Source organism: Zootoca vivipara, chromosome 3 (genome assembly GCF_965207765.1).
Source record: "Zootoca vivipara chromosome 3, rZooViv2.hap1.1, whole genome shotgun sequence".
Classification (NCBI taxonomy): Eukaryota; Metazoa; Chordata; class Lepidosauria; order Squamata; family Lacertidae; genus Zootoca; species Zootoca vivipara.
Window position 1 is genome coordinate 49,141,377 of NC_142586.1, and position 25,838 is coordinate 49,167,214.

The following is a 25,838-nucleotide window of genomic DNA, read 5'->3' on the forward strand; positions in this document are numbered from 1 at the left end:
TATAATCAACTCCTAGAGGCAATTATCCACTGGGAGTGTAATATCAGCTAGGTCCCATGAGCCCATCTGCTGGGGTAGGAGTGATATGAAGCTGTCAGATTCTGGTTAAGAGTCCAGAAGGCCCCACCCTGATACCCAGTGTGAAGAAAAGTTTTTCTCCCTCTTTCAAATACTAGGAGTCCATGCAATAAAACTGAAAGTTGAAGGCTTTTGCATAGACAAAGGGAAGTACCACTTCACAACCGAGTAAATTTTTTTTTACTACATAGGCATCTTCATGGCCACTGTGAGAACAGGATGCTGGGCTAAGATGGGTCCTTCTTAATGTTCTAACTGCATTACAGTCACTTCCTCAAAGGCTGGGTCACTGTAAATTCTTCGCAGGGCATTTCAAAACAAACAAACTGTGAGCAGCCTGTTTCCATCCAAGCTCATCATTGTAAGAACCTTTTAACACTAGGAATTTGGTGCCTGAATTAGAATTTGGTTTGCTTGTTTTCCTTCCCTCCCACCCCACATCCCTTTTGTGTCATGTCTTTTCAGATTGTGAGTCTGTGGGCAGGGGCTGTGCTATTTTTATTCCTTTGTAATCTGTTATTTTCTGACTGAAGAGTGGGGTGAAAATAGTTTGCAAAAACAAACTAGAATGAGGAGAATCTGCTTGGTTTCTAGGGGGCAAATAATTATTCTTCCTCTCGCCGGCACCTTTCAAAATGTGGTCATAACATAGCATATGCTAGGATAAATGAGATTTGTTCATCAAAAAGCGTGTTAAGCTGGAAAACATTATTTTAAAAGAGAATTAACACAATGTAATACTTACATTTCATTTTGGGTGTTACTACTGTATTCTGTGCAGGAATATGAGATGTACTATATTTAAGTGGGCGACATATGGTGATGAGGTTGCACAACCAATAAATCTGCTTGTATTATCTACCTGCTCAGAAATCGTTTTATATTCCAGCTTTTAGAGAATCTGAACCAGCAGTCATAGATGAAAATAAGCTCATTTGATACCTTTCCATGGCTCAGGACTACTGGCACTTGGTACACATCCTGCTGGAAATATTAATTACTAGAATAATTGGTGTAAAAAAATTGCAAATACTGATTGCTTTTTGTTTTTATATTCAGGATAAAATAGAGAAAAATTGAGGTGGCAAATGACTTGTTCTAATGCAGCTAAAATTAGATGCCAAGCAGCCAAATATGTCAAGAAATCTTTATAAAATAATAGAAATGCTCTTCGAATCAGAACAATGTGTAGCTCCTGCAGCAATCTATGTTTTTTTATTTTAAGTTAGGGCCTTTCATGACCACTGACTTTCATATGTCAAGACTGTTTAAAATATTAAAGGGATTAAGAGACAATGAGGCAAATCTGTAATTTAGTACTCCATTTGAAGTAGAAAATATGAAATAATAAAATATGTAAAGGGGCTTCTGTGTGAAAACCATTCTGTCTTTAGTATGGTAATGTTTTTCTCAAAGAATTTGGGCAAAAATGGTTTAGCAGTTTGGTAAGAAAGATATATTTTGTTCAGAAAGCCAATAGGATTGAGAAATGAAGAAAAATATTAACAGAGCTCTAAGTCTCTCCTAGTTTTTCAGAGAAAATTGCTAATTTATTGGTTCACTCGCCTGAAACTGCAGTGGTTTTACTAAAATCCTTTCTTTGCTTTTATTGTCACATGGTTTATAGTTCTAGCTACAGTTCTTGTTTTTATTCTTATTGTACATAGATCAACTTGAAATGAATTATTTGTTGGAATTAATTGTTTGTGCATGGAAGAGAAAGAAGAGAAAGAGATTATAGTGCTCAAAAAAGTATTAGATGCTAAGAGCCACACATGATAAATCACATGTACACAGAGAGGGCTTTTTACTTCCTGCTTTCTACCACAGCTTCCTGCCTCCTCCAGAAAGCCTGCTCTGAAAGGTCAATAATCTTCCATAGAAAAATAAGCAACTCCATATCCCTTGCGAACATAGAAGCCAATTCCCAGCTTCCTTGGCCCCCCTACAATAAAGTATTTGAGGGGGCTGCCCCCCACCAAAGTTGATGGGCATTGCCATCCAAATAGTGTACATGCACCGCATCTTGTGGTCAATTTTGTGCAGCCTGGCTTACTTGCCCCCCCCCATAGTTTAAGTTGGCCACCCCTGCTTGCAAAGCACTTTGTCCACACTTAATCAGCTAGGACTCTCTACTCCAAATGTATTTGTTCCACTGCCTATGAGGCTGTTCATTCTCCTTTATGCCCCTGACCAAATAAATCTTGGGAGGGGAGGGGAGGGGGGGAAACCAAGGTCTTTTCAACCTGAAACACATTTTATAATGCTAATGTAGGAGGTTGAGACACACTTAATTTTGCCTGTTGATTGTTCCCTACAAACCCACCACCTCCATGCATTTTAGTTTTAATTGTATTTTGTACGTTGTTTTCCCCCATGTTTTTTTAGCAGTCCTTGTTTTTATCTGTAAGCTGCCTTGAGTCCTGTCAGGGGAAAAGGCAGGGTACAAACAAGCAAGCAATCAGCCCACCCCACATCCAGGCTCTATAACTGGAAAGGAGCTAGAGTAGAAGGGGTGAGTTTAGGAGGAATGTCCCCCACTCTGTGTCTCTGTAGCCTTGTTATTTCTGCAAATAAGGAGTTGCGGCTATGGATTTGCTCATATTGTTTGCCTTTTACTCTCTCTTCTCTAAACACCCAGAATTGCTTTATATAGTCTACTTTCCTTAGTCCTATCTCCATACCTTATGCCAGTGGTGGACAACTTTCTTAGGGTTGAGGGTCACATTCTCCCAGAAACCTGTGTGTAAAATAAATATATGAATACAAAAGTGAATGAAAGGAGGAGAGAGAAAGAGAAAGTAAATGGGCTTTCTTGCCCACATTTGGCATTGGCCCCATCTGGCAGTGTGTCCAATACCAAAACTAGGCAGGGAAGCCTCTTTTTCTCTCTGTCTTCCCTCCCTCCATTCATTCTCTTCTCTATTCATATATTCACACACACTTACTGTGGCACTTACTATAACAACTTAATAGTGAGTACCGGCACCTTCCCCCCCCAAAAAAATACAAAAATTGTGACATACACAATTAATTGAACACCATTGTATGCACTTGGGTTTGAAGTCAATAATGCTATTCTGTTGTCTCTTTCAGCAAATTCAGACACAGACTTCCTCTGAACATGGATGGAGGAAAAATTGCTATAGGGCAGGGGTGGCCAACTCCGAAGGGACTGTGATCTACTCGCAGAGTTTAAAAACTGGCAGTGATCTACCCTCTTTTTGAGGGTTCATGTTAAAGTTGTTGAGTTTTTCTTAGGGAGGAGGAAAGCCCCCTTTTTGGGGGGTGCAGGGCAAAAATGTTTAGCTTTTTTTAGGGGAGCCAAAGGTGTTGAGCTTCTTTGGGGGGGGGAGCCAGTGATCTACCAGTAATCTACCAAAGGTGTCCAGTGATCTACTGGTAGATCATGATCTACCTGTTGGACGTGCCTGCTATAGGGAACTCAAAGTTTCAGAGGCAGTCTGCCTGAGTAAGCTGAAGTTGTGGAGGCTAGCAACAGGAAAGGCTTTGGGTCTCAAGTCCTACTTCCACTAATGACTTTTAAAAGTCTGCCAACCAGTGGCCAACAAACCCCCCCCCCATAACAATCACGGAGAACTTGGAACTGATTTGTCTTGCTCTGTAAACAGTGCAATCCGATGTCTACTTAGAAGTAAGTCCCATTAGATTTGGGACAAGCAATACCTAACTGGTTGATTTTTCCTTTTTCTTTATGTAATATAGAGCCTTTTATTCTTGGTATTCCTTGTGCCTCTGATGGTTTCAATCACAGGTTTATGTTTCTGTAAATATTGCAAGTTGTGTGCACCACACCTCTTGTTCTCTTATTTCTTCTGATGGTATTCTCTGTTTACCTGTCTGTATCACACTGCAAATATACGGAGAACCAGACTTAGTATTTCTTCTTGTGAACATTCCATGCCCACCTTGGTATGGTTTGGTTTAATTTTTATGTGTTTGTTTCATTAAGTTCTATTTTGTTGTTTGGGTTATATGGATAGTTTTTTTTTAAAAAAATGCTTTCTAAAAAGGAATAAAAAGACGAAGTAAGTTCCATTAAGTTAATTGGGACTTACTCCCAGGTATGTGGGTATAGCCTTAATTTCCTTCATAGAGCTCAGAAGAGATTCAAAAGCCACTTTGCCTTCACTTTCTGTTCCCATTTGAGAGTAGCCACTTATCTCTTCTTCACCCTCCATCTCATTATCATTATTCACACACATATACATATATTTTGACATAAGTGGGTAGTACTCAATGCTAGACCTACTCAAGAGTAAACCCATTGAAGTTAATAGACATGTCTAACTTAGGTTTATTACTTTCAATGGGTAGGACTTAGTATAATACAACCCAGAGTGTTTAGGATTACTACCCATCCTAGCCACAAAGGATTTCCCACGCATTTCAGTCTCCATAATGCTCACTTCTCTCCTCACCATGGGAAAAATAGTTTCTTAAGAGCCCTTTCCCCCCTCACAACCCACCTTAGCAAAGAAGAAAATATTTTCTGCTTGGTCCTCTTCCACAAAGAAAACTTACACAGGCTGCTGCAAGCTAGCAAAGGAGGGAATATGCAGACTAGAAAGACCAAACTGATAAATTTAGAATGCATAGTTCTGATTGGCTTAGCATGCCCCCCCCCGCTTATTTTTTGTGGCTTGGGGTTTGGTTGGCCACAGAGAGACAGAAAAGCAAGACACGAGGACCTTGAAGAATGGAAAACAAAGGCTTTCCTGTTGGTTAAATTATTTGTTTGTAACAATTTTTGTTGCTGTGCGGGGGGACGGACAGCTTCCTCTATGGGCCTGGGCCTCCTTATATTCCAGCCAACATATCCTTCAGTCAATCATATCAGAGCAGCATATAATTCTCCCCCCTCATCAGACTAGTTTCCTAATCCAACAAGTGACCAATATTTTCTGCCCAATAAGTCAATCAGAAGTGTAATTTTACAAAAGTCTCTCTCAGTACAGTATTTTAAAAGAACTCATTTTCTCCCAGACCAGACTTGTGTAACTAAATACGGTAGCAGATGTTAGCCACCAGGATACCTAGTATTACACATTTAACATGACACCCCTATGCACATACATATCTAAATCAAACCCTATTTTTAAAAGTGACTAACTGGACCGGCCACACATTGCTGTGTCTCCCCCCCCCCCCGTCCTGACTCATGACCTATTCTGCCTCCTCCTTCCCCCACCCCCGGCACATCCCTATGACTGGCCCCACCTCTTCCCTGTACCCCCCTCCCCCCCCGGCACATCCCTGTGACTCCCCCAGTGCGGTGTTGGTGTATCCTGGCCTGTATGTCAGGTATTTGGCATGGGGGGGGAGGCAACGGTGGATTATGGGGTGGTTATCGGCGCGGTGTACTCTGTCTGGACGGTTGGACACGGGGGGCTAGGGGCAGGATGCCGGCGTTGGGCTTAGAGGAGGAATGGCCTTTGTGGAGGTTATAGAATGTTGGCTGGTGATGTCACGATCTTGCCTCGGCCTTGGAGGCGCAGCTTCTGGCTTCTATTTCCCAGCATGCACTTTTGTCTGAGTTGTGAGTTCCAGAACACGGGGTTTTGGGTTTTTTACCTGGCCCAGGTGTGACATCTGTCTATGCGAACTGTATATGGTCACTCGCATATTCACTTGGGACATTGTGTCCAAGTTTGAATGCAATCGGTCAAGCGGTTTCGGAGAAAAATGGAGACACACCCACATGGCCAGTTTACATTTATATATATATAGATTTATCCCCAGTAAATCTGCTTACAAAACAAACAACAGCCCTTTTATTGCTTTTAATGGGTGTGGTATATCTTTTATGGTATACTGTAAATGATCCCTCTTGAACCTACATTTCTATATAATTGGTATTAATATGGCGAGACAAAAATAGCAAAACCCGGGATATTGATATATCAATAAACACCTGACTTCGTATTGTGCCTTTGGCTGTGTTTGTACATGGTGATATCTTGCCTACATTGTCCTTGTGGGACTGTTTTAGTTATGTAATATCTCTTTTAAAAAATTGACAAATTAGTTTTATGGCAATGTAAAACCTTAACAGATTTATTTTGGCACAAGTGGGGGCTGCAACAAAATGTTGTAGTGTGGAGTGCTCTTATTCAGGTTTCTAGTCCTGTCCTCAACAGTCAACCAGCATTTGTTACCTACTAAACACAACCAGCCTATACTGGGCATTTCCCCGCACCAACCAATTTTTGGTACTTCTGCAAATATTGGGATTTCCCCCATGCCTACTGCTTCTTCTTTATTGTGCATTACTTGTACCATTTGTGCTACATAAGCCTGATTCAGTTTCGGTTTTCCTAGCACTCAATCACAGGTATGTTATCTCTCATTTTGCGTTGATTTTTTTTAAGCCTGTATTTGCATTTGTATGAATTTCATATGCCCTTTTTACATAAAATACATTTTCAATGCTTCTCAATGCATTTTCCAGGAGAAAAAAATCTGTATTTTTTGCACACTGAAGCACTGCAAAAATATGGAAAAGTGACTGGCCGGGAGTTGCGCTGTGATCTACAGGAACATTAAACTGGCAACAGCAAATTGCGTCTGTTTCCTGTGAAAAACAGACCAAATTCCTCCTGTGTCACAAACGTAACATCAGAAATGGAGAAAGTGATTTTGTGTGTGTGTGTGTATGTGTCTACAAAAGGGAGTACTGTAGTCCACAAAAGCTTATACTACTACAGTAAATCTATTATAAGGTGTTTGTGGTACACTAAAGTATAAACCCTGCTGTTCCCCCTCTGGATTTTACTTTTAAAGGTTGTTCCTCAAGAGCCCTATCTCCATTTGGTTTCCCCCAATCATGTGCTATGTGGCTTCAGTAAGTAATCAATACCCAGTACAAACATATTTTCCTCTTTTTCTTATTGGATCTGTGTTCCCATATGTAAGCAATTGAACTCTGGGAAAAAGGTTTGCCCCTTTGTCCTGTACCTTGGCAGAACCTTTGTTTCCCTGTCGCCCTGCCAGCAAAGTATGTCGCTGACTTTGGGGAGGCGACTGACGTCACAGGCACACACCTTGCTTTGTGTGTTACGGTACCAGCCTCTGGGGCCGCTCTTTATATATTTTACGTTTTATATACAGTATAGAAGTGTATGTGTTTTCATATATATCTCTCTCTATGAACTCTGTCGCAAAGCTGATGGGGACGTTGCCTTCTCACTTTGCCCGCCCCCCTCCCCACGCGCCAAATTGTGCCTTCGGAGGGAGGGAAGCAGCTCCCTTCGCTGCTGCCGCCGCCTTCCACCAACCGCCTTCCATGGGTGGTCGTTAACTGTTGACTTATGGCTCGGCACGCGCGCAAGCGCGCCAACAGGCATGTTCTCTCCCGAACGTCGCTGTAAGGCTGGAGTCAGTTTCCTCATCCACTGGCACGCTGTACTTTTCTCTCCTGCTCCACCCTCCCAGCCATCCGCTGCGGCCCACGGAGAGGGCGGGGCTTCACCGCCAAGTAGCCAGTGAGAACCTGAGGATTAGGGGGACGGGGGACGGGGAAGGTGGCGGTGAGGGAGCACGTCCCTTTGACAGCCACGCCCCTTAGTGGGGCGCGCGCGGGGTGGGTGAGGGGTGGGGAGTTACCCCTTTAAAATAACCTGAAGGCGCCTTGAGCGAATTTACCACCCTCAGGGGCCGGTTTGTGAGGGAGAATTTTATACTGGGGAATTATATAGATCTATTTGTATATACTCTATATATACGTTTTCAAAGCGCTGAGTTTATTTTTCCGTCGAGAAGTTTGATACACCCCCCCCCCCGCACCCGCTCATTCCCGTTCCTGTTTCGAGAGAGATGATCGCGTTGCCTCGGCGGAGCTAAGGAAGGGAGCGAGAGACGGCGGCGGTTGGGCTCCTGTGAGGCAGAGCGAAGGAGCGAGAGAGAGGGGCAGAGCGAGGGAGCGAGCAGCCGCGTGAGGCCGCCTCAGCCGCCTTTCCTTTCCTCCGCGTAGCTCCCGCCGGCGGGCTGCTGCGATGTCTCCCGTCAGCGAGGAGGTGGGAGCGGGAGACGCCGTCCCGGCCGCCCCCGTGGCCCCCTTCGAGGAGGGCGAGGCGCTAGGCGAAGAGCCGAAGCAGGAGAACGGTGGCGAGTGGTGCTCGCAGCAGGCGCTGCTCTCCTCGCTGGAGGCAGCCGCCGGGGAGCCGCCCCCGGTGACGGCGTTCGCGGCGGCCGGGAGCCCCCCGGAGAAGAAGCTGCAGATGCCGCCCACGCCGCCGCCGAAGGGAGGCGAGGCGCCGTTCGAGCCCCCCGAGGGCGGCTGGGGGTGGGTGGTCATGCTGGCCTCCATGTGGTGCAACGGTGCCGTGTTCGGCATCCAGAACTCGTGCGGGGTCCTCTTCAAAGCCATGCTCAAGGAGTTCGGAGACCCCAACGACCCGAAGTTGACGTTCAAGACAGGTGAGCGAGTGCGGGGGGGAGGGGAAGGCGGGAGGTGCGGGAATGGATGAACCCCCCCCCCACACACAACCGCCTCTGAATCGGGGCTCCTGCTTTTGCGCTCAGAGAGATAGGGAGGTGATAGGGAGAGGGAGAGACTGGGCAGGAGCACTTATGGGCGAAGGTGGCTTGTGTTTAGATTGAAAATCACCCATTCGTTTTTGGTGCACAGGACAAAACCTCCGAATTGGTGGGCGGGCTGGGTGAAGGAGGAGCAGGCGCTAAGGTTTTGCAAAATAAAAAAAACTTCCTTCCAGAAGTTCCAGTGGCACCTTAGAGACCAACTAAGTTTGTCATTGGTATGAGCTTTCGTGTGCATGCACACTTCAGTCACACTGAAACAGAAGTCACCAGACCCTTAAGGTTTTGCAGTTACTGCTGTGTATGTGCAGAATCTGCCCACTTTATTTGGGGGAAGTTTCTGCCCTGCTTCTCATTGTTCTGGGACTATGCGTGATGTCCTTTAAAAAAAATCATAAGAAGGGCCCTGCTGAATCAAGCCAGTGGCCCACCTAGTCCAGCATCCTGTTCTCATAGTGGCCATCCAGACGCCTGTGGGAAACCTGCAAGCAACTGGTGTTCAGAAGCATTGCTACCTCTGATCATGGAAGCAGAGCATTGTCATCACTGTTAGTAGCCATTGAGAGCCATATTCTCCATGAATATTTCCTCTTTTAAAGCCATCCAAGTGGGTGGCCATCACTGCCTCCTGTGGGAGCAGAGTTCCATTGTTTTAACTAAGCACTGTATGAAGAAGAACTTTCTTTTACCAGTTGTCCTGAATTTTCCAACATCAGCTTCGTTGATCCCCATGAGTTCTAGTGCTATGAGAGGGAGAAATTTTTTCGCTCTCTCCATGCCATGCATACTTTTACAAACTTCTATTACTTGCTTTTTCTCTAAACTAAAAAGTTCCAAAGATTGCAACTTTTCCTCACATGGGTGTTGCTTTATTCCCTTTTAAGGGTCATGTTGGTCACACTTTTCTGAACCTTTTCCAATTCTACAATATCCTTCTTTATTACACAATATTACAAATGCAGTTGTACAGCAAATTTGTACAATGGTGTTATGATATTAGGAGTTTTATTTTCAATTCCTTTCCTAATAATTTTCACAGCTACTGCATGGTAGTTATTCATTTCCATCAAGCTATCTACTACAAACCCGAGGTCTTGTTCCTGGTCAGTCACTGCCAGTTCAGACCCCATGTGCCAGCATGCATATCTTTACACTTTTTTATGTCTGTATCTCCTTCACCCTCTTTTTCTGTCTAGCTTGTGCAAGAGTTTGTAGATTCTGTTTCCTGAAAGAAAGAAAATTAAACAGAATTGGGTTTAAAGGTTTGGCTAAGGATTTGTAACCAGCAGAACAACAATACTCATAGAATCATAGAAATATAAAGTTGGAAGGGATCCTGTGGGCCATCTAGTCCAATTACCTGCAAAGCATACATGACAGATGGCCATCCAACCTCTGCTTAAAATACCCCATATAATGAGAGTCTACTGTCTCCTGAGGGAGTCTTTTCCACTGTCCAAGAGGTCTTACTGTCAGAAAGGTTGTCTGGATGTTTTGTTGGAATCTTCTTTCTTGTAACTTGAATCCATTGATTCAGATCCTACCCTCCAGAGCAGGAGAAAACAAGCTTGCTCCATGTTCCATCCCTTTAGATATTTGAAGATGGCTATCATGTTTCTTCTCAGTCTCCTCTTATTCAGACTTTTCTATTGGACTGTTTAAAATAATTATTTTCTCACCTTTGCAGTAACTCTGAATGCAGGTTTCTCCTAATCTGTTTCACAGATGTGCGAGCTGAGACTGAAAAGCAAATTTTACAAGACTAGCCACTAAGTTTGTAGCAGAAATTGGTTTCTGTGGTCCAACTTAAAATATAAATGAACTTTTCTGATTTATTGTGATAATGCTACTTATGTGCAAAACACTTTTAACAGATTTAGTGTCATTTAACTTAAATAAATGTGAATCAGAAATGTCCATGTAAACTGCTAACTTATCCAAAACTTGCAACTATTTGAACAGCTGTTTTGAACTAGTGTCAATCTTCAAGAAATCTTGGCAATATAAAATCCGTCTGAACACATGCAGTCTTTCAAATTTGCCCCCTATTGTAATCAACAGTGTGTTTCTTTTGGATAATAACTGAAAAAGAATAGTCAGCTAGAACAAATCTTGTTTAAATTAATAGTGGCCTTGGGAGGTGCTTCTCTGTTGTATCAAAACAAATTTTAGCAACTGTAGACTGTTTCCTGCTGAGCACCAAGACTTTCAGGGAGCTCCTGGTATGTAGAAGGGAAATTATTCTAGTAGACAAAGTTTCTGTTCATCTGGCTTAACCTTTGAATTAACTATGTAACAACTACATCTAGAGGGAAATTTGGAACCCAATCTGAAGCAGAGGTTTACTTTAGTAAATATGTATAGGATTTCAACCCACGCTTCTTTCATCTCAACTCTGCCTTAAACTGAATAAAAGTTTGAAATACGGTATCTTCTGTTTAAAGTTTAGCTCTTATGAATGGCATCTAGTAGTGGGTTTTGTAAAGCAGTTCTGTTTAAACAAAATAGGACACCAAATTTTACTAATCTTCTCTTGCTTACTGCAGCCCTCTGAACCACATCCCATAAATTACCCAGACATTGGGTGCAACATAAGTAGCTAGAGACATAAGTAGCTAGAAGGGTGAATAAAAAGCATATATAACCCATCTTGTGCAAGCAAAAATGCTTTCCACACTAGCTTCCATTTTGGATATAACCCCATATATTTTTCCTACAGCTTTGATGAATGCTTTGATAGTTGGATAAGCTGCCAAGGTAGAATAGAAGGAACACACTTTGTTTCAATCCCTGGTAATTAATTTGTCTATTCTAACGATCTCTGAGAGAAACAACTACTTCCAGCTGAAAAGAAAATGGATACATGTATCTCTTAATCCAATTAGCATGTCTTCCTGTTATAATTAATTATCATGACTGCAAGCATCTGGTTGAAACTGAGCATGAACTTCACAAAAGGTGAAGACAACCTAATCCCCATTATTTTTGCTCACTGAAGAGGATAAGTGAATTAATAAGCAGTAATCTTTGGATAATTGCTCTAACTTGGGCTGGAGGTGTGTTTCATTCTTATGAAAGTTCTAAAAGTTTTCAGAATTGTCAAAAATAGCTAAGTATTCAGAAAAGTCTAATTATTAGAGTCTTATGTGCCCTCCCATGTTTGTTTTGAAAAAATAATAATATGGCTATTGAGCCACTCTGGGTTCCGGAGCACTGCATGCATGCACATGGGAATGGGCAATGGTGGCACTTGCACCACTCAAAGGTTGGACTCCTGTAGACTAGCTCTCAATGATGCATGAAAGGCTGCTGTATGTAGGGAGACTTGGCTGGTTTCTGTGCATGCACAGGCCTTTCTGGATCTCGGATCATATTTTAGAACCTTCATAAATTTAAAGCTTTCTAGTGGAGGATGTAAGAAAAATATATTGCTATCTGATGTGTAGCTTGAAAATATTAAAATTATTGCTTATAGAAGATAAAATTTACATCACTATGTTAAATTGCTAGGCAAGACACTAGATGTTTGCATTAAACCAAACATTTTATTACTGGACTTGTGGTGCTCCTGTCATTATGATAGCAGCACATATTTCAGCTGAGCTATTGTCAGGATATACTGATCCTGCCATAGCACTGATGGAGTGACTATAGACTTTGTGAAACAAGAACAGAAGAGATTAGTAACTTGGTAGAAGATCTAGACCTGCTAGTGGCTTGTCAATATACCTTTCCTCATCTAATGTCACTCAGATAACTAGTAGCTTCTTCCATTGCAAAGCAAATGTGGGATGGACTTTTGTCAGGACAGCTAAAGTATTCACTTGAGGCTTCTAGTGTGCACATCTTCTTCATTCTGTACTGAGGTCCTGAGTCTTCTTTCTGGAAACAAAATACTGACTGCTTGACCTGAAAGGTTTTTACATTTCCTTGATTTTTCTCCTCTGCTTTACCTTGCCTTTTCTCTGTAAAGAGCAGAGTATAAAAAAACTTGCTACCAGAACATATGGTATAGTTGAGTATCTGCAGCTGTTGGGAATCAATGGGCTTCTGAAGTGCCCATAGGTATTACGGTTTCTTGAGTGTGCAGAGTCAATAACAGAATATATACAAACTGTTAGTTTGTTGCTGCAAAACAGTAGGCTTATGATACATTTAAAGATAGTGAATTGTAGATCTAGCTAAAGCATACACTGAATTAGACCCACTGAAATTTATTAAGTCTATTAACTTCAATTAGTTTAAAACAAATTTTAAACATCACTGATTTTAATTATATTTTAAAATTGATTTCACCTACCCTGGAACCTTATGATCAAGAATGAGAAAGAAATCAAAGTAATAATGTCCATTGATTTCAGTAGGTCCTTTGAGTATGTCCTTAGTTGATGTCAACCATAACAGTTAATTGTAGAGCAGGGAGGGCTAACATTTTTCAGCTTGAAGGTCACATTGACTATGAGTCCTTCTGGAATGTAAAAGGTGGTGTTTTGAGTGGGTAGAGGGATTGTATCACCCCCTTTCCTAACTTAATACAGCAGTGTGAAAATTAAGAGAGAAAGCTGCAGGACTGGCAAACCACATAAACCACATTTCTGGCTTGCAGGATATGGACCACAGATTAGCCTTGCATGTGGTAGAATAAGCTTTTGGTAATTTATACATCTGATGAAGTTGAATCTAGTCCACAAAAGCTCCGTAATTAGGACTGTGGCTGCATTTCATTTAATCAGGGGGTACATTAGTGAAGCTACATTAAATCTCAGACACATTCTGCCCACAAGGTTAAAACTGAGAACTGCATGTTGGCATTAGTTTAATTTAATTTATTTAAATACAGTGGTACCTCTGGATGCGAATGGGATCTATTCCGGAGCCCCAGATGCAACCAGAGCAGTACACAACCTGAAGCGCTGAATCTGTGCATGCTTGCTGTGTGATTCAGTGCTTCTGCGCATGCACATGATGTCATTTGGCACGTCTGTGCATGCGTGAATTGCCGAACCCGGAAGTAACCCGTTCCGGCACTTCCGGGTTCAGCGTGTTTGTAACACATGATGTACGCAACCCGCAGTGAATGTAACCAGAGGTATGACTCTAGTGCCACAATGAAAGAGGCATTAGGATTGGAACCAAGATTCTTTAGCAAAAATCTCCTTAAGATGCTATTTTGCATTAAAAGGAAGTTGTCACTGCAATCTAAAAAGAACATACCCCTTTGCTGCATTTCTTATTCTGACCCCACTCCCATAAGTTTAAAATGTATAAATCCTGGAATTCTCAGGAATTTCTGAGTGCACAACTAGAACTTTCAATTATTTAATTTAACCAGGGAAATATGCTACAAAAGATATACTAAAAAATAAAATTCAGTAGAATGTTCCAGTTAGAATTTAGCCTACAATCCAATAAAACTATGAAAAACACTTTTGCTGAGAAGCTTCCCTATTCCTATGACAGAAAGATCTTTGCACTATGATCAAACCTTAAATGGTTATTCAAAGGTTACAGATATTACTTATCACAATTTATAGAAATTGCCATATAAGCAAGTCAAAGTCTAAAACTAGTTTACTGGTTCAAACTCAATATGCCTTTCTCAAAGAACCTCACAATTGTTTCTAAAATAATTACATAAAATTTCTGTGTGTTTGCTCCAAACTCAGCATTTTATTTTTCTAACGATTTTCTTACAGAGCCATGGACAGGAAACATGAATGCCAATTTAACTACTAATTAGTTCCCTGAGCTGTGCATTTTGCTGTTCCTGTAACTAGCCATCAGAGTGTCAATAGCTTTTATGTCCTCTTCCTCTCAGAGATAAGATTTATTTCTGTTTAAGACCTACATACCATGGAGTACCATGGGACTCACTTTTGTGTAGAGATGCATACTGTATATGGTTTGACTCAGTATCACCACTTCACTTTAGACTTTCAAGCTGACCTTCCTCTATTTCAGAGCCAAACTACACATTACATTAGTGGAGTCATTTGGGTGAGATATGCTTATTCTATTAAAATAAAGCATTTCCTACCTATTAATGCCTCTGTACTTCACAGCAGTCAATGACACTTTCAAATATATTGCTCTAAGCAAGCCTTTGTTCTGTTATTCAGGGTTCTTTTATCCATCTTAGAAAATGCTGCACTCAGTTGTTCCCATCAGAAAAACAATGTGAACATTTATACACACCATATTGGATTGATGCTTAATGCAAGTATACTAACTCATGGTCAGTGCAATTCTGTATCTATTCAAAACTAAGTGGCACAAAGTACAATACCGTAGGACCTATTCCCAGGACTCAGCTACATTAGTTTAAAAAAACCCCACAATGATTTGAATGCGCTATAAACATGCAACACCAGATGGTGCCAGAGAGCAGGAAACTTTTATATGCGTTTTCCCATAGAGTTTTTGTTGTTGTTGTTAGAACTATCTAATTTCTGACTTATTTATAGCATTTTCCCCCTGTGTGTACATCCACCCCCAGATAAGTGTGGCTAGGACTGAAGCCTGAACAGGCTGCAGGAAAGTTCTGAAACTGAACCAATTAATTTTCTAAGCAAACTTTGAGATAATTACAATTACTGATTTTCTCTGTCCATATTTTAACTAGGGTTTCTTTTGTCCTCACACTCACCATTGCAACTTTTTAAAATGAGGTATTAGTGTTGCATGCAGAATAAAGTTGGGGGGGGGGGGGAAGAGTGGGAATATTTATTTGCAGTGAGATTTGTTTGCATGGGGGGCTATTGGGTGTCAAGTTAGCCATATTGATTCGTATGCTGTCAGTTTTTGTTGTTGTTGTCTTGTTTGGGTTGTGTATGTAATGAAAGGGAGCCATACCGGGGTGAAGGCGTCCTCTTCTATTTGTCCCTGTGTCAGTTTTAGTCTGATGGTTAGCTTTTATAGTAAGACTGTTTCCCATATGATTTGGTACCAGTGGTCCATGCTCACTCCTAGCAGATCTCTCCAGTGTCTGGCTATGATGCTTCTGCCTGTTCATCATTGCAGCTATTGAGATAATAAGGATATGTACTAAACAGACTTTTTCCAGTTAATTACCCATGCAGAGCTGGTCTTAATGAGCCCAGTATGAAACTTTTTCAGGAAATGCTGTGGTGCGAATAACAGTTTGGCCTTATTTCTTCTTACCCAGGAACTTGGATACTGAACCCTTAAATGGGGACACAGTGCCATTTTTAATCATGGGAGAATATTTCACAAACAAGGGTAGTGGAGAGTTCAGGTAACTTTGACTGGAAGTGTCATTAACTAGTGAGTTAACTAGTGAATTATTAGCTATTTAAGACTGGATTATAACAGTCATACTTGGAGTAGACCAAATAAGTCCATTGATATCAGTTGGTCTGTTCTGAGTATGACTAATCTTGAGCCCTGATGCTATGCAATCCCTTTCATCTGTAAAAAGGATGCACAGAAGCACTCACTCTCCAAGTATGTTTAAACTTTTTAAAAAAGCATATGTATGAACTAATCATGGTAATCACAGTAAGTGTTAGATGTTAGCAGTATCCCATCTTGTGTTGAAAGTGGAGGATTCTTGGGATATTTCTGTTTTATGCTTTACCCAGCATGAGTTTTTACATACAAGTGGCTCAAACTATTTTAAAAATTGCATTGTGTAAGTAATGGGTAGATTAAATAATGACTAAATGAGGAGCAATTGTGTTCCTCATTACAGTATTAATTGTCAAGGCATTGCATTCCATAATTCGGCATTTCTAAATTTGGTGCCAAGAGACTAAAGCAGTCACTCCCCTTCACACTCATTGCAGAGCTTCTCCTGCAGTTTAAAAAGAAAGAAACCACATTCTTGTTGTACAGAAATATTTTTTATAATATTTTACGCAGTAGTTGCATGTATTGGTGCTTAATAAATTATGCTATAGGGAGGCAATGGCATAACTCTATATAAATTATTTGAAAGGCCTTTGGCCTCCCATTCAAGGTTAGGGCCTTTGTTGTGCTTATCACCTTGGTTTTCTCCTTAATTCTTCTCTCAATGACAACTACTTCTCCACAGAAATTTATCTGTTTTAAAAGGATACCATAAAAGGATTTGTGTTTGTTAAGGATGCTGTGATAATGCGGCATATTCATTTTTCAACCTGGATAGATATTGCAGACCCCATCCCTTCTATTTATTTTAATTAAATTTCTGTTGTAAAAATCATTGGTAGTTGGATGTAAAAAAACACACAAAAAAACCCTATTGTATTTGCTATTCATTAAATACCGTTGCATACACAGGAAGCCTGAATGATGATTAAGGGTAGAATTCAATGTGGCACTAGGAGATTGTTCCATCAGGGCTTTCCTCTTCGCTCTTGCCTCTGTGTGTGCTGTTCTGGGGATTCTCCCAACCCTCCAGAGCAGATATTCAGGAGGCATGGCGGGGGGAGGAAATGGGAAAAAGCCTTTGCACTAGCCAGAGTCTTTGTGCTGGCTTGTGCTAGGTACATGAATCTGACCCTAAGAGTGTTCGTGTAGGACTAGGGAGGCCCATGATGGAATGCAGGGAGACCAACCATTAGTGGAGCCAAAACCTACGACAGGAGAGCCAAATAATTCTCATTTTGTCCTCATTTCCCCCTCATCTTCCTCCCTGCTGAATTCTACAAGGGCAACAAAGTCTTAAGGAGGAGAAAGCTGACAGGGAGATGGGGCTACCTGAGGGCAGACCTGAGGGTGGTGGGCAGTGCCTAATTCATTGTAATAAACCAGCCTCCAATGAGCCCTTGCCTACCTCACAAAGTTGTTGTGAGGTAAAATGGGGGCATAGAGAACCATGTATGCTTCTTTGAGTTCCTTGGAGGATGATGCAATATAATGTAGTTATTTGCAATATCTTGCAAAAACATGAATGAATGTGTGAGACATCAAAGATCAACTGTAAAAGTGCTAATGGGTTAGAGTTAAACCTAGCTTAACTCTGTGGTGAAGGTGCTTCTCCAGACTTGCTCTAGAGGTGATGATGAAGCTTGTCAGTTTCACTACTATTTTCAGGTGCTTTGCATGGGAGCTAGGTAATGTTTGATTATTGCATTTATTTATTTATTAAAATTTGTCCTGCCCATCTTCCAAGAGGAGCCCAAAGTAGGATATAATTTTAATAAATAAATTTGCATTAAACTCTCTAGGACTAATGGCTGGAGGCATATTCTTGTTCATACAAGCCTACTCAGATGCTTAGAAAGTTTAGGTAATTTTAATTTGTTTTAGTATTTTAACATTTGTATGCTTTAAAGTACTGTTTATTTTATTGTTTTATCTATTTGTAAATCGCTTTCAGTTTTTGTTTCTTTACGATCAAGCAGTCTATACATTTCTGAAATAATAATAAATAAATAAAAGCAAGTTAAAAGGCCATAGACTTGAAATTTGCCTCTGGGCATTCCTGTTCTTCTGAAACAAAATGTACTGTTCTGTTCTAGCCGAATGTGTATCTGTCTTCTTATAAACCTAGAGCCTATTAGGGATAATTGTTAAGCTTTTCATTGAAAATTACAAGGTAGAAAATTGCAAGGTTGCTAATTATGTGTAATGAAGAAATAAAATAATTCCAACAGCTATTCTGGCAAGCTACAAAACAACCTATAAATCATATCACTGTAATTCTCATTATAAAATTAATTTATCAAATAATACCTGCTAAAGGGTTAGACAAATACAATGTAATAGAAACTGTAAACATCCATACTTGTTCCAACCTAATAAATATAAAATGGTTTATATTGAACTGTACAGTATGTGTTTCTAATGTAATACAAATGTGATACACTTGTAGCTACGTAAACTGTCAATCTGCTTCTTCTAGTAGCAATTGTTTGCATGCACATTTCATATATGAAGTTTGAAACATTGTGTTAAAAAACTTTTAATGTCATTGACTAAGAAGGGATAGTTACAAAGCAACAAGTATATAACTTGTCATCTGTTACTTCCAAGTGGTGAGAAATAGAAATCAAAGGACTGTGTTGACCCTGAAGTTGTTTGTCTTTCCTCTGTGACTTGCTTTATTCACTGATATTACAAGCACATTTCTGTGATGATCTTTTGTATGTAACACGCAGTACAGGAGAGCAGCAGCAGAGCTGTAGTCTGGATTGTACTGTTAGAGCAGATGAGTGTATTCTTCTCAGTCAGAAGGAATGGAGCATACATCAAAGAATTACCGTAACTTCTATTGAAAAATAAGACCGGGTGAATAGAAAGACACTTTTTCCTTAAAGGAGAGTAGAAATCTTGTTTTGGGTTCTGCCTTCCAGAGAATATCAGGATGGCTCTGTTGCTCCTGAGCTACTGCTTTGAAGTAGCTTACAAAAAGTGAGAAAGAAGTAGTGGGGGGAAATGTTGTTAAGAGCACTAGGCATTAGTGGTAATGCCCAATGCTCTGTGGATCATAGATCCATACAGCCTTCTTTTGGTGGTGGTGGTGCGGGACAACCACATCGGGTAGTGAGAAGACCCTCTCATAGCTCCCCACATGTAGCACCCAACTTCTCCCTGTTAAGCAGGGGCCAGCTGCCTATAGTTTCAAGGAGTTATTTCAGCCCCTCAGGTTTAGTGCTCTGTTCCCTCCTTCAGTGGTCATCATCAAGGTGCTTCAGAAAAGTAAGAGATGGCATTCTGCACCACCTTTCTTTCTTCATGCCTACTTGGGCAACAGTCTGGGAAAGGACAACCTCTTGTTCTTGGCAGCCCAGCTCCGTGCCTAGCAAAGTGACTAGCAGGACATAATCTACATTAATGTCCCTTAGCACATGCAAGTTGAGAGTTTGCAAGGTTGGAGTCCTGGCAATTAAATCAGACTCCAACATAGCTTCAGTTGGAGGGAACCTAATCTATCTCTGGTCAGCCAGCAACCATGGGGAAATGTTACATGGGTAATCTGATTAGATGCCAACTTTTACCCATTGTTAAGTTTGGAGAATCTCTCTAGACCCCTTCCACTGAATCAGCAGTCTGTTGTTGCAAATAGATACACTCATCATTCACGCTAAAGGAGAAGGAAGAGAAGCCCTTTATTGTCAGCCAGCAGTTTCTGTCCCCTGTTGAAGGAAGTTTCTGCCACGTATCTGCCGCATTCCCTATGAAGGAGAACAGTGGAACTGGCTGCATGGAGTGTACCTCCACATTGGCTTCTGGCAAGCAGAAACACACACACAGTTCTTGCACAGAAAATGTATTTTTGTTGGCTGGCAGCTGGGCCAGCTCTTCTGTGCAAAGAAGAAAGCCAGGCTTGACATTAAGAGATTTACTCTCTGCCTATCCCCCCCCCAAAAGGAGTACAATCCTGTATCCTTAGGCAAGAAGCATCCTCCTTTCAGCATAGCTGCCAAGTCTCCCATTGGAAAATCCAGGATCAGCAGCGGTGTGGCACTGGAAGTCACTTCGACGCATGTCCAGACATGCACAGAAGGAGCCTCCCTGGCAGGTAGGAAGTCAGGGGATTTACAGGATTTTTTTCTATTCGGGATAACAGTGGGAAATGGACTAAAATCCAGGGGTTTCCCACAAAAAAACTGGAGACTTGGCAGCTATGCCTTTCAGATGGCAGCAATAGCACCTGGGCTAGTCCTGGTGAGGGAGCAATACGAAGCATAGGCTATCCCTAGTATGGATGCCTTCAAGCTGAGTCCAGGTAGCTTAGCATATTGTCATATCCCATCCCTTCAGTTTGACTATTTTGGGTCATCATTAATTTAGTCACAGTGCTGAAATGTGAATTGGCAGGTGGCACTAAGCAAGGAGATCACAGCCTCAAAGGGGCTTGCTTTGTTTCTGTCTCAATGACAGATTATGTCTTTTTACCCAGAGTATTTTCAGCTAAGTAAAACAAGTTCTAAGTTGGGGCCTGGAAAATGGATTACCATGCCTAAGGGTTTATACCTTTTTTAAAAATGGGTAAGGGTTCTGAAACCCAGCCAGATGCCCGGGGTATAAATAATAAATTATTATTAATTATTATTCTTATCAGAAAAAGTAAAATGGGTATGAATCAAACTTCAGAGGACATGTATTGGAGCCACTCACACTCCACCAAGCCAAGTTATCTCAGAAGGGGAGACCCTTCACCTCTGCTCCCAGTCAAGTCCTTCCTGTCTGATTAGCAAACAACAGGCCTCAGGCTCTGCTGACCTGTTACAGTGCTAAGTGTTTAACTGAAGCAGCTTGTTTCTTTTTAGGCACCTTTTAAGGTACATTGCAGCCAGGGTTTTTTTTTTTTTTTGGCTATGCTTTGACCCAAAGTCTGAAAAGAGCTTAAGGGCACATGGTCTTTCCTGATACAGCTTCCTGCACTCTGCTTTTCCTCCCTCCACTTGAAGCAAGAAAGCAGCTGGAGCTTGCCTCAGGCATTTCATTGTGTGTTGGCTAATGTGAGGGAGATACTGTAATGTTTAGCAGACCTCAATAAAATGACATAAATTACTTCCAATAAATGTCTGCAATAAGAATATGATTTAATCTGCTGTTAATTTCTGCTGTTAATTTCTGGCTGCTGTTACTTTAATTAATTTTTATAAACTTCCTAGGTCTTTATTGATAATTTGTAACTATGCTTTACAGTTAAACCATGGCTCAGGTTTGAATGTACTACGGTATTAAAAATAATGTGGAAAGTACAGATTGAGCAACTATTGTTATTGTCAATCATTCTGCAGACAAACATCTGTTTAGTATTTCACCCCATTATGCTTTACCACAATGGAGTAAATTGAAGTAATGGTTTTAGGGGAAGTGAAATCCAGGACAGACTCTACCCTGTTTCTCCGAAAATAAGACGTAGCCATAAAATAAGCCGTAGCAGGATTTTTAAGCATTCAAGGAATATAAGCCATACCCCGAAAATAAGACATAGTGATGGGTGCAGCAGCAATGCTGGCCATGGCAGGAGGAGGAGGAGGAAAAAAATAAGACATCCCCTGAAAATAAGCCATAGTGTGGTTTTTTTTTTTTGAGGAAAAATAAATATAAGACGGTGTCTTATTTTCAGAGAAACACGGGAGATCAGGGGTCAGCAAACTTTTTCAGCAGGGGGCTGTCCCTCAGACCTTGTGGGGGGCCAGACTATATTTGTTGGGGGAGGAAATGAACGAATTCCTATGCCCCACAAATAACCCAGAGATGCATTTTAAATAAAATCACACATTCTACTCATGTAAAAACATGCTGATTCCTGGACCATCCGCGGGCCAGATTTAGAAGACAATTTGGCCAGATCTGGCCCCCGCACCTTAGTTTGCCTACTCATGCTCTAGATTATCCTTCCTCTTTCTTGTAATCCTTATTTAACAAACCATAATTCAATAGCTATATATCAGATTTTGATATCTGCATAACATATCTCAACCTCTGCTTAATAAATTCCACCATCTTTCTCCAACACTATAATCTCTAGCTTCAGCTTGTCTATTCGCTATTCTAGAAATCTAGATTTTGTTGTTATGCATGTAGTCTTTCTAAAAAAAATTACAGTTGTAGCCAAAAGTTGTATCTGGGTGCTAAATTGTATGCTGTTGTGACTACACAATAGAAAAGTAGGCAAATGGTAATCCATGTGAAATAATAGTAAAGTGGAGAGGCTCCACAACCCTGCTGCTGCCCCTACAAGTGCCCCTATTTTCCAGGGACCATCCCGGATTTACAGAAGCCGTCCTGGTTTCTGATTTGATCCAGGAATGTCCTGCTTTTCCTTAGGACTTCCCTATTTTTATAGGAGAAATGTTGGAGTATATGCTGCTGGCTGCTTACCTAGATATCTATATTTGTACTTGACTTTACTTACTTAGGAGTTGGGAATTTCAAAAAGGTAGTCAGCCCTGGCCTCCTTGCCCTGCTGCCAAATTTGCTTGTTATCTTGAAGCTCTGCCAGTGGAGCTGAGCTGAACTCACATTTTAATGCTAAATATTTATTTAAACATTTAAGTATACTGCTGTACTCAGAATGGCAAACAAAAATTTGCCATATTGGGCAAGTTATATTGGTGTTCTAAACTGTTTTTACCACTTCTTCCTGATGTGGTACATATACTGAACTGCATCAAATTTTGATCAAGTTTTGGTCTAAAACACAAAGGCAAAAATTTGTGGGCACTTTTTTGTGGTAAGATATAAAACACTTTTTTGTCAAAGTAATGAATAAAACAAACCTATTTTAAAAATAATTCAGTAGTAACACAGTGGTCATAGCAACAAGGCAAAATCAACCAAAATCTTGCAGGAAAATGTATTACAGTTTCTCTAAAATCCCAGCAAGGATGTTATTTTTCATATTTGCTTAAGCAGAAGTTTCCAAAGCTTTGGAAACACTTCTGCAAGGATTCTAGTTCTAGTTGTGTCATCCTTACTTTTTTAAGACAGAGCAGCAAACAATGCTGATTAGTCAGATCTTATGGGGAATAGATTTGGTTTTTCAGATTTGTGAGTTCCAGCTGTGAAGGGCTTTAAATAATCATTGAACTTGGAAGCAAACTGGTAACCAATGTAACTAGAGCAGAACAGGTTAAATATGGACATGACTTTTGATGGAAGACTTGCTGCATTTGCATTACTTGAAGCTTTCAAGGACATCTCTACTGGAAGTTGCAGAAGTATTGATTAGTGTAGCAAGTTCTGAGCTACAGTACAGTACTTGGAATGTGGGAGAGTATCTATCTTAAGCAGGCCTGAATACAACAGTAACCCATTCACCTGCTCAGGCAACAGCACCCTATCGTAGATAAAACTGCTCCTCTCCAGGGTAGAAATGCTTCCACTAATATAATTTTTGTCTTGTATGGATTCAATTTTAGGGCAGAGATTGCTTCTCTGAAGAAATATAGACCTGGGTGTCATCTTCTGATGACAGTCAACCCCAAAGCTTCTGAACTTGCTTGGTAACTTGACATACCGTAGATGTTAAGCATTGGCACTTAAGGCACCTTGGTTAGTCCCAGGTTGCTAACACTGTTCTCAGTAATGAAACTCTTCGTCTTACTGGGTTGCAGCCCTTCAAGCACCAGCCAAATTTTGTAATGGAGCTAAAAGAAATATTTTGGCCTGCCATATCAAATGTTGTTGAGAAGTCGAACAAAATTTAGAGGGAAGTATTTCCCTTGGTCCTCCCTAGTAGATCATGTATCAAGCAGTTTCTGGCACATTGAAAAAGCTGAAGCAAAAACACATAACTCAGGAATGTTTGGAGTTGCTGTGTTATCTTGTACTCAAATCATTTTGAGAAAGGGAGGTTGAAAACAGGCTCTAGATTGATTTGACTGCCCTTATCTTTAAAAAAATGTTTATTTAAGAGTAGACAAATCATTGCCTTCTTCAACCTCTGAGAAGCCAACCCTTTCTAAAGAAAGCATTACCAATTCTGGCAAAAAATAATAATTCATAAAATTCTTGGGCAAGGATCCAACTTGTACATGCTGGCCTTCACAACTCCAGTTAGCTGTCAGCTGAAATTCAGGCCCCAAAGGACTCAAACCTATTTTTCTCTACACCCTCTGGTGGTCATGATTGGGAAGTATGTGGAACAACATTTTCAGTAGATATTTAAGATGTTTCCACCATAAAGCCTAAATAAGGCATCTTTTTCTGATGAACATTGAGCATAATTAAGACAGTTTCCTGTACTACTTGTTGAGGGCACTAGAACAATCCCAGGGAAAGGCTGGACCATATCTTCTGCCTCACCCCATCTGCTGCATATCAGTTCTGCAAGTGAGGATGTAAGCACCCCAGGGAGCAGGACTGCAGGAATTGCACTTCCAAACCTTGCACTTGAAACTATCATTTAGAATGCCCTATTAACACAAGCACACTCACTGTCCAGCATCTAGATTAGTGGAGTTTTATGCAGCTGCTTTATAATGCAAACACACAGCTTTAATATTGCATCATTCTTACTGGGCAGGATCCAAATGTAGCCTTCTGCTAACAGAAGGGATTTTTCCATCTACAGAAGAAAGAACCAGGGAAGAGACTACATTTGCCAGTTTCCCCAAGCCCTCTGGAGCCTGTTTTGTCAGTGAGTGTAAGGGCTGCATGGGGAATTGACAAATGTTGCCTCCAGTGGTGTGCGATCAGCAAATGTTCCCAGTAAATTAGAGTATTAAAGCATGGAGCCTCCTTCCCAAAGTCCATGAAGCTTCTGCCTGACTTAGGGAGGGAAGCGTTATGCTCACATGCGTGACTTCGCACACCCCCCCCCAATATCTCTCACAAGCTGGCGTCTCTGGCCCTAACTTTCCCCCTGTTTAAAATTTCACTGCACGCCATTGGTTGTCTTCCCACTGGTTGGAGCAAGGTTAGGACCCAAGCCTCCGAGTTTACTACCTTAATTTAATTGGAGACAAAATAGAATGATTAAACAGTGGGAGTGAAAGGGAATACAGTATTGGAAGATTGATGGCTATAGGCCTCAGAGGACATACACTAGATCTATAAAATAGTGTGCTTTTTATCACTGATGTGGTTGCTGAAATTATGTCAGTAAGTGGGAAAGAAATTCCTATTGCTAGGGAAGTGATGAAGGTGTGAGAGATTGCAACTCCTGTCAGGCCTAGTCAGTGTGGTCAGTGGTTGGGGGTGATGGGAGTTAGCATAGGAAGCTGCTTTATATTGGGTCAGACCATCTAGCCCAGTATTGTCTGCATTGACTAGCAACTTCTATCATACAGTCTTCTGTTTTTGTAGAATACAATTTTTAATATAATTTAACATAATTTCTCAAGACTGCTCATATAATATGCCTATAATTCCAGTTGCTGGGGAATCACAAGTTGGGAGAGTGCTCTGGTCCTGCTTGAAGGTTTCCCACAGGCATCTGGTTGGCCACCGTGAGAACAACATGCTGCACTAGATGGGCCATTGGCCTGATCCAGCAGGTTCTTCTTATGCTGTTAGTTTGCACAACAGTACCCAGAGTTCAGCTTGAAGTTTTCCTGAGGCTTTTCAAACTGTTGGTTAAACAAAATGCTGGTTAGTGTTCCTTTAAAACAGGGGTGGCCAAACTCCCAAGAGACTGCGATCTACTCACAGAGTTAAAAAATGGCAGTGATCTATCCCCTTTTTGGAGGTTCAGGTCAAAGTTGTTGAGCTTTTTAGGGGAGCCACAGTTGTTCAGCTTCTTTGGGGGGGGGGAGCCAATGATCTACCAGTGATCTACCGCAGACGTCCAGTGA

The 25,838-nt window shown here is 41.1% G+C and overlaps 1 protein-coding gene across 1 annotated transcript in view; it reads left to right on the top strand.

The window, feature by feature from the left end:
* The first annotated feature begins 7,585 nt into the window (after nucleotides 1-7,585).
* SLC16A10 (solute carrier family 16 member 10) overlaps nucleotides 7,586-25,838 on the top strand; it is a 38,977-nt gene continuing 20,724 nt past the window's right edge. The window contains exon 1 of the mRNA XM_035109080.3: nucleotides 7,586-8,517. Coding sequence (XP_034964971.1) covers nucleotides 8,094-8,517 — 424 coding nt within the window. The 5' untranslated portion in view covers nucleotides 7,586-8,093. The remainder of the gene's footprint in view (nucleotides 8,518-25,838) is intronic.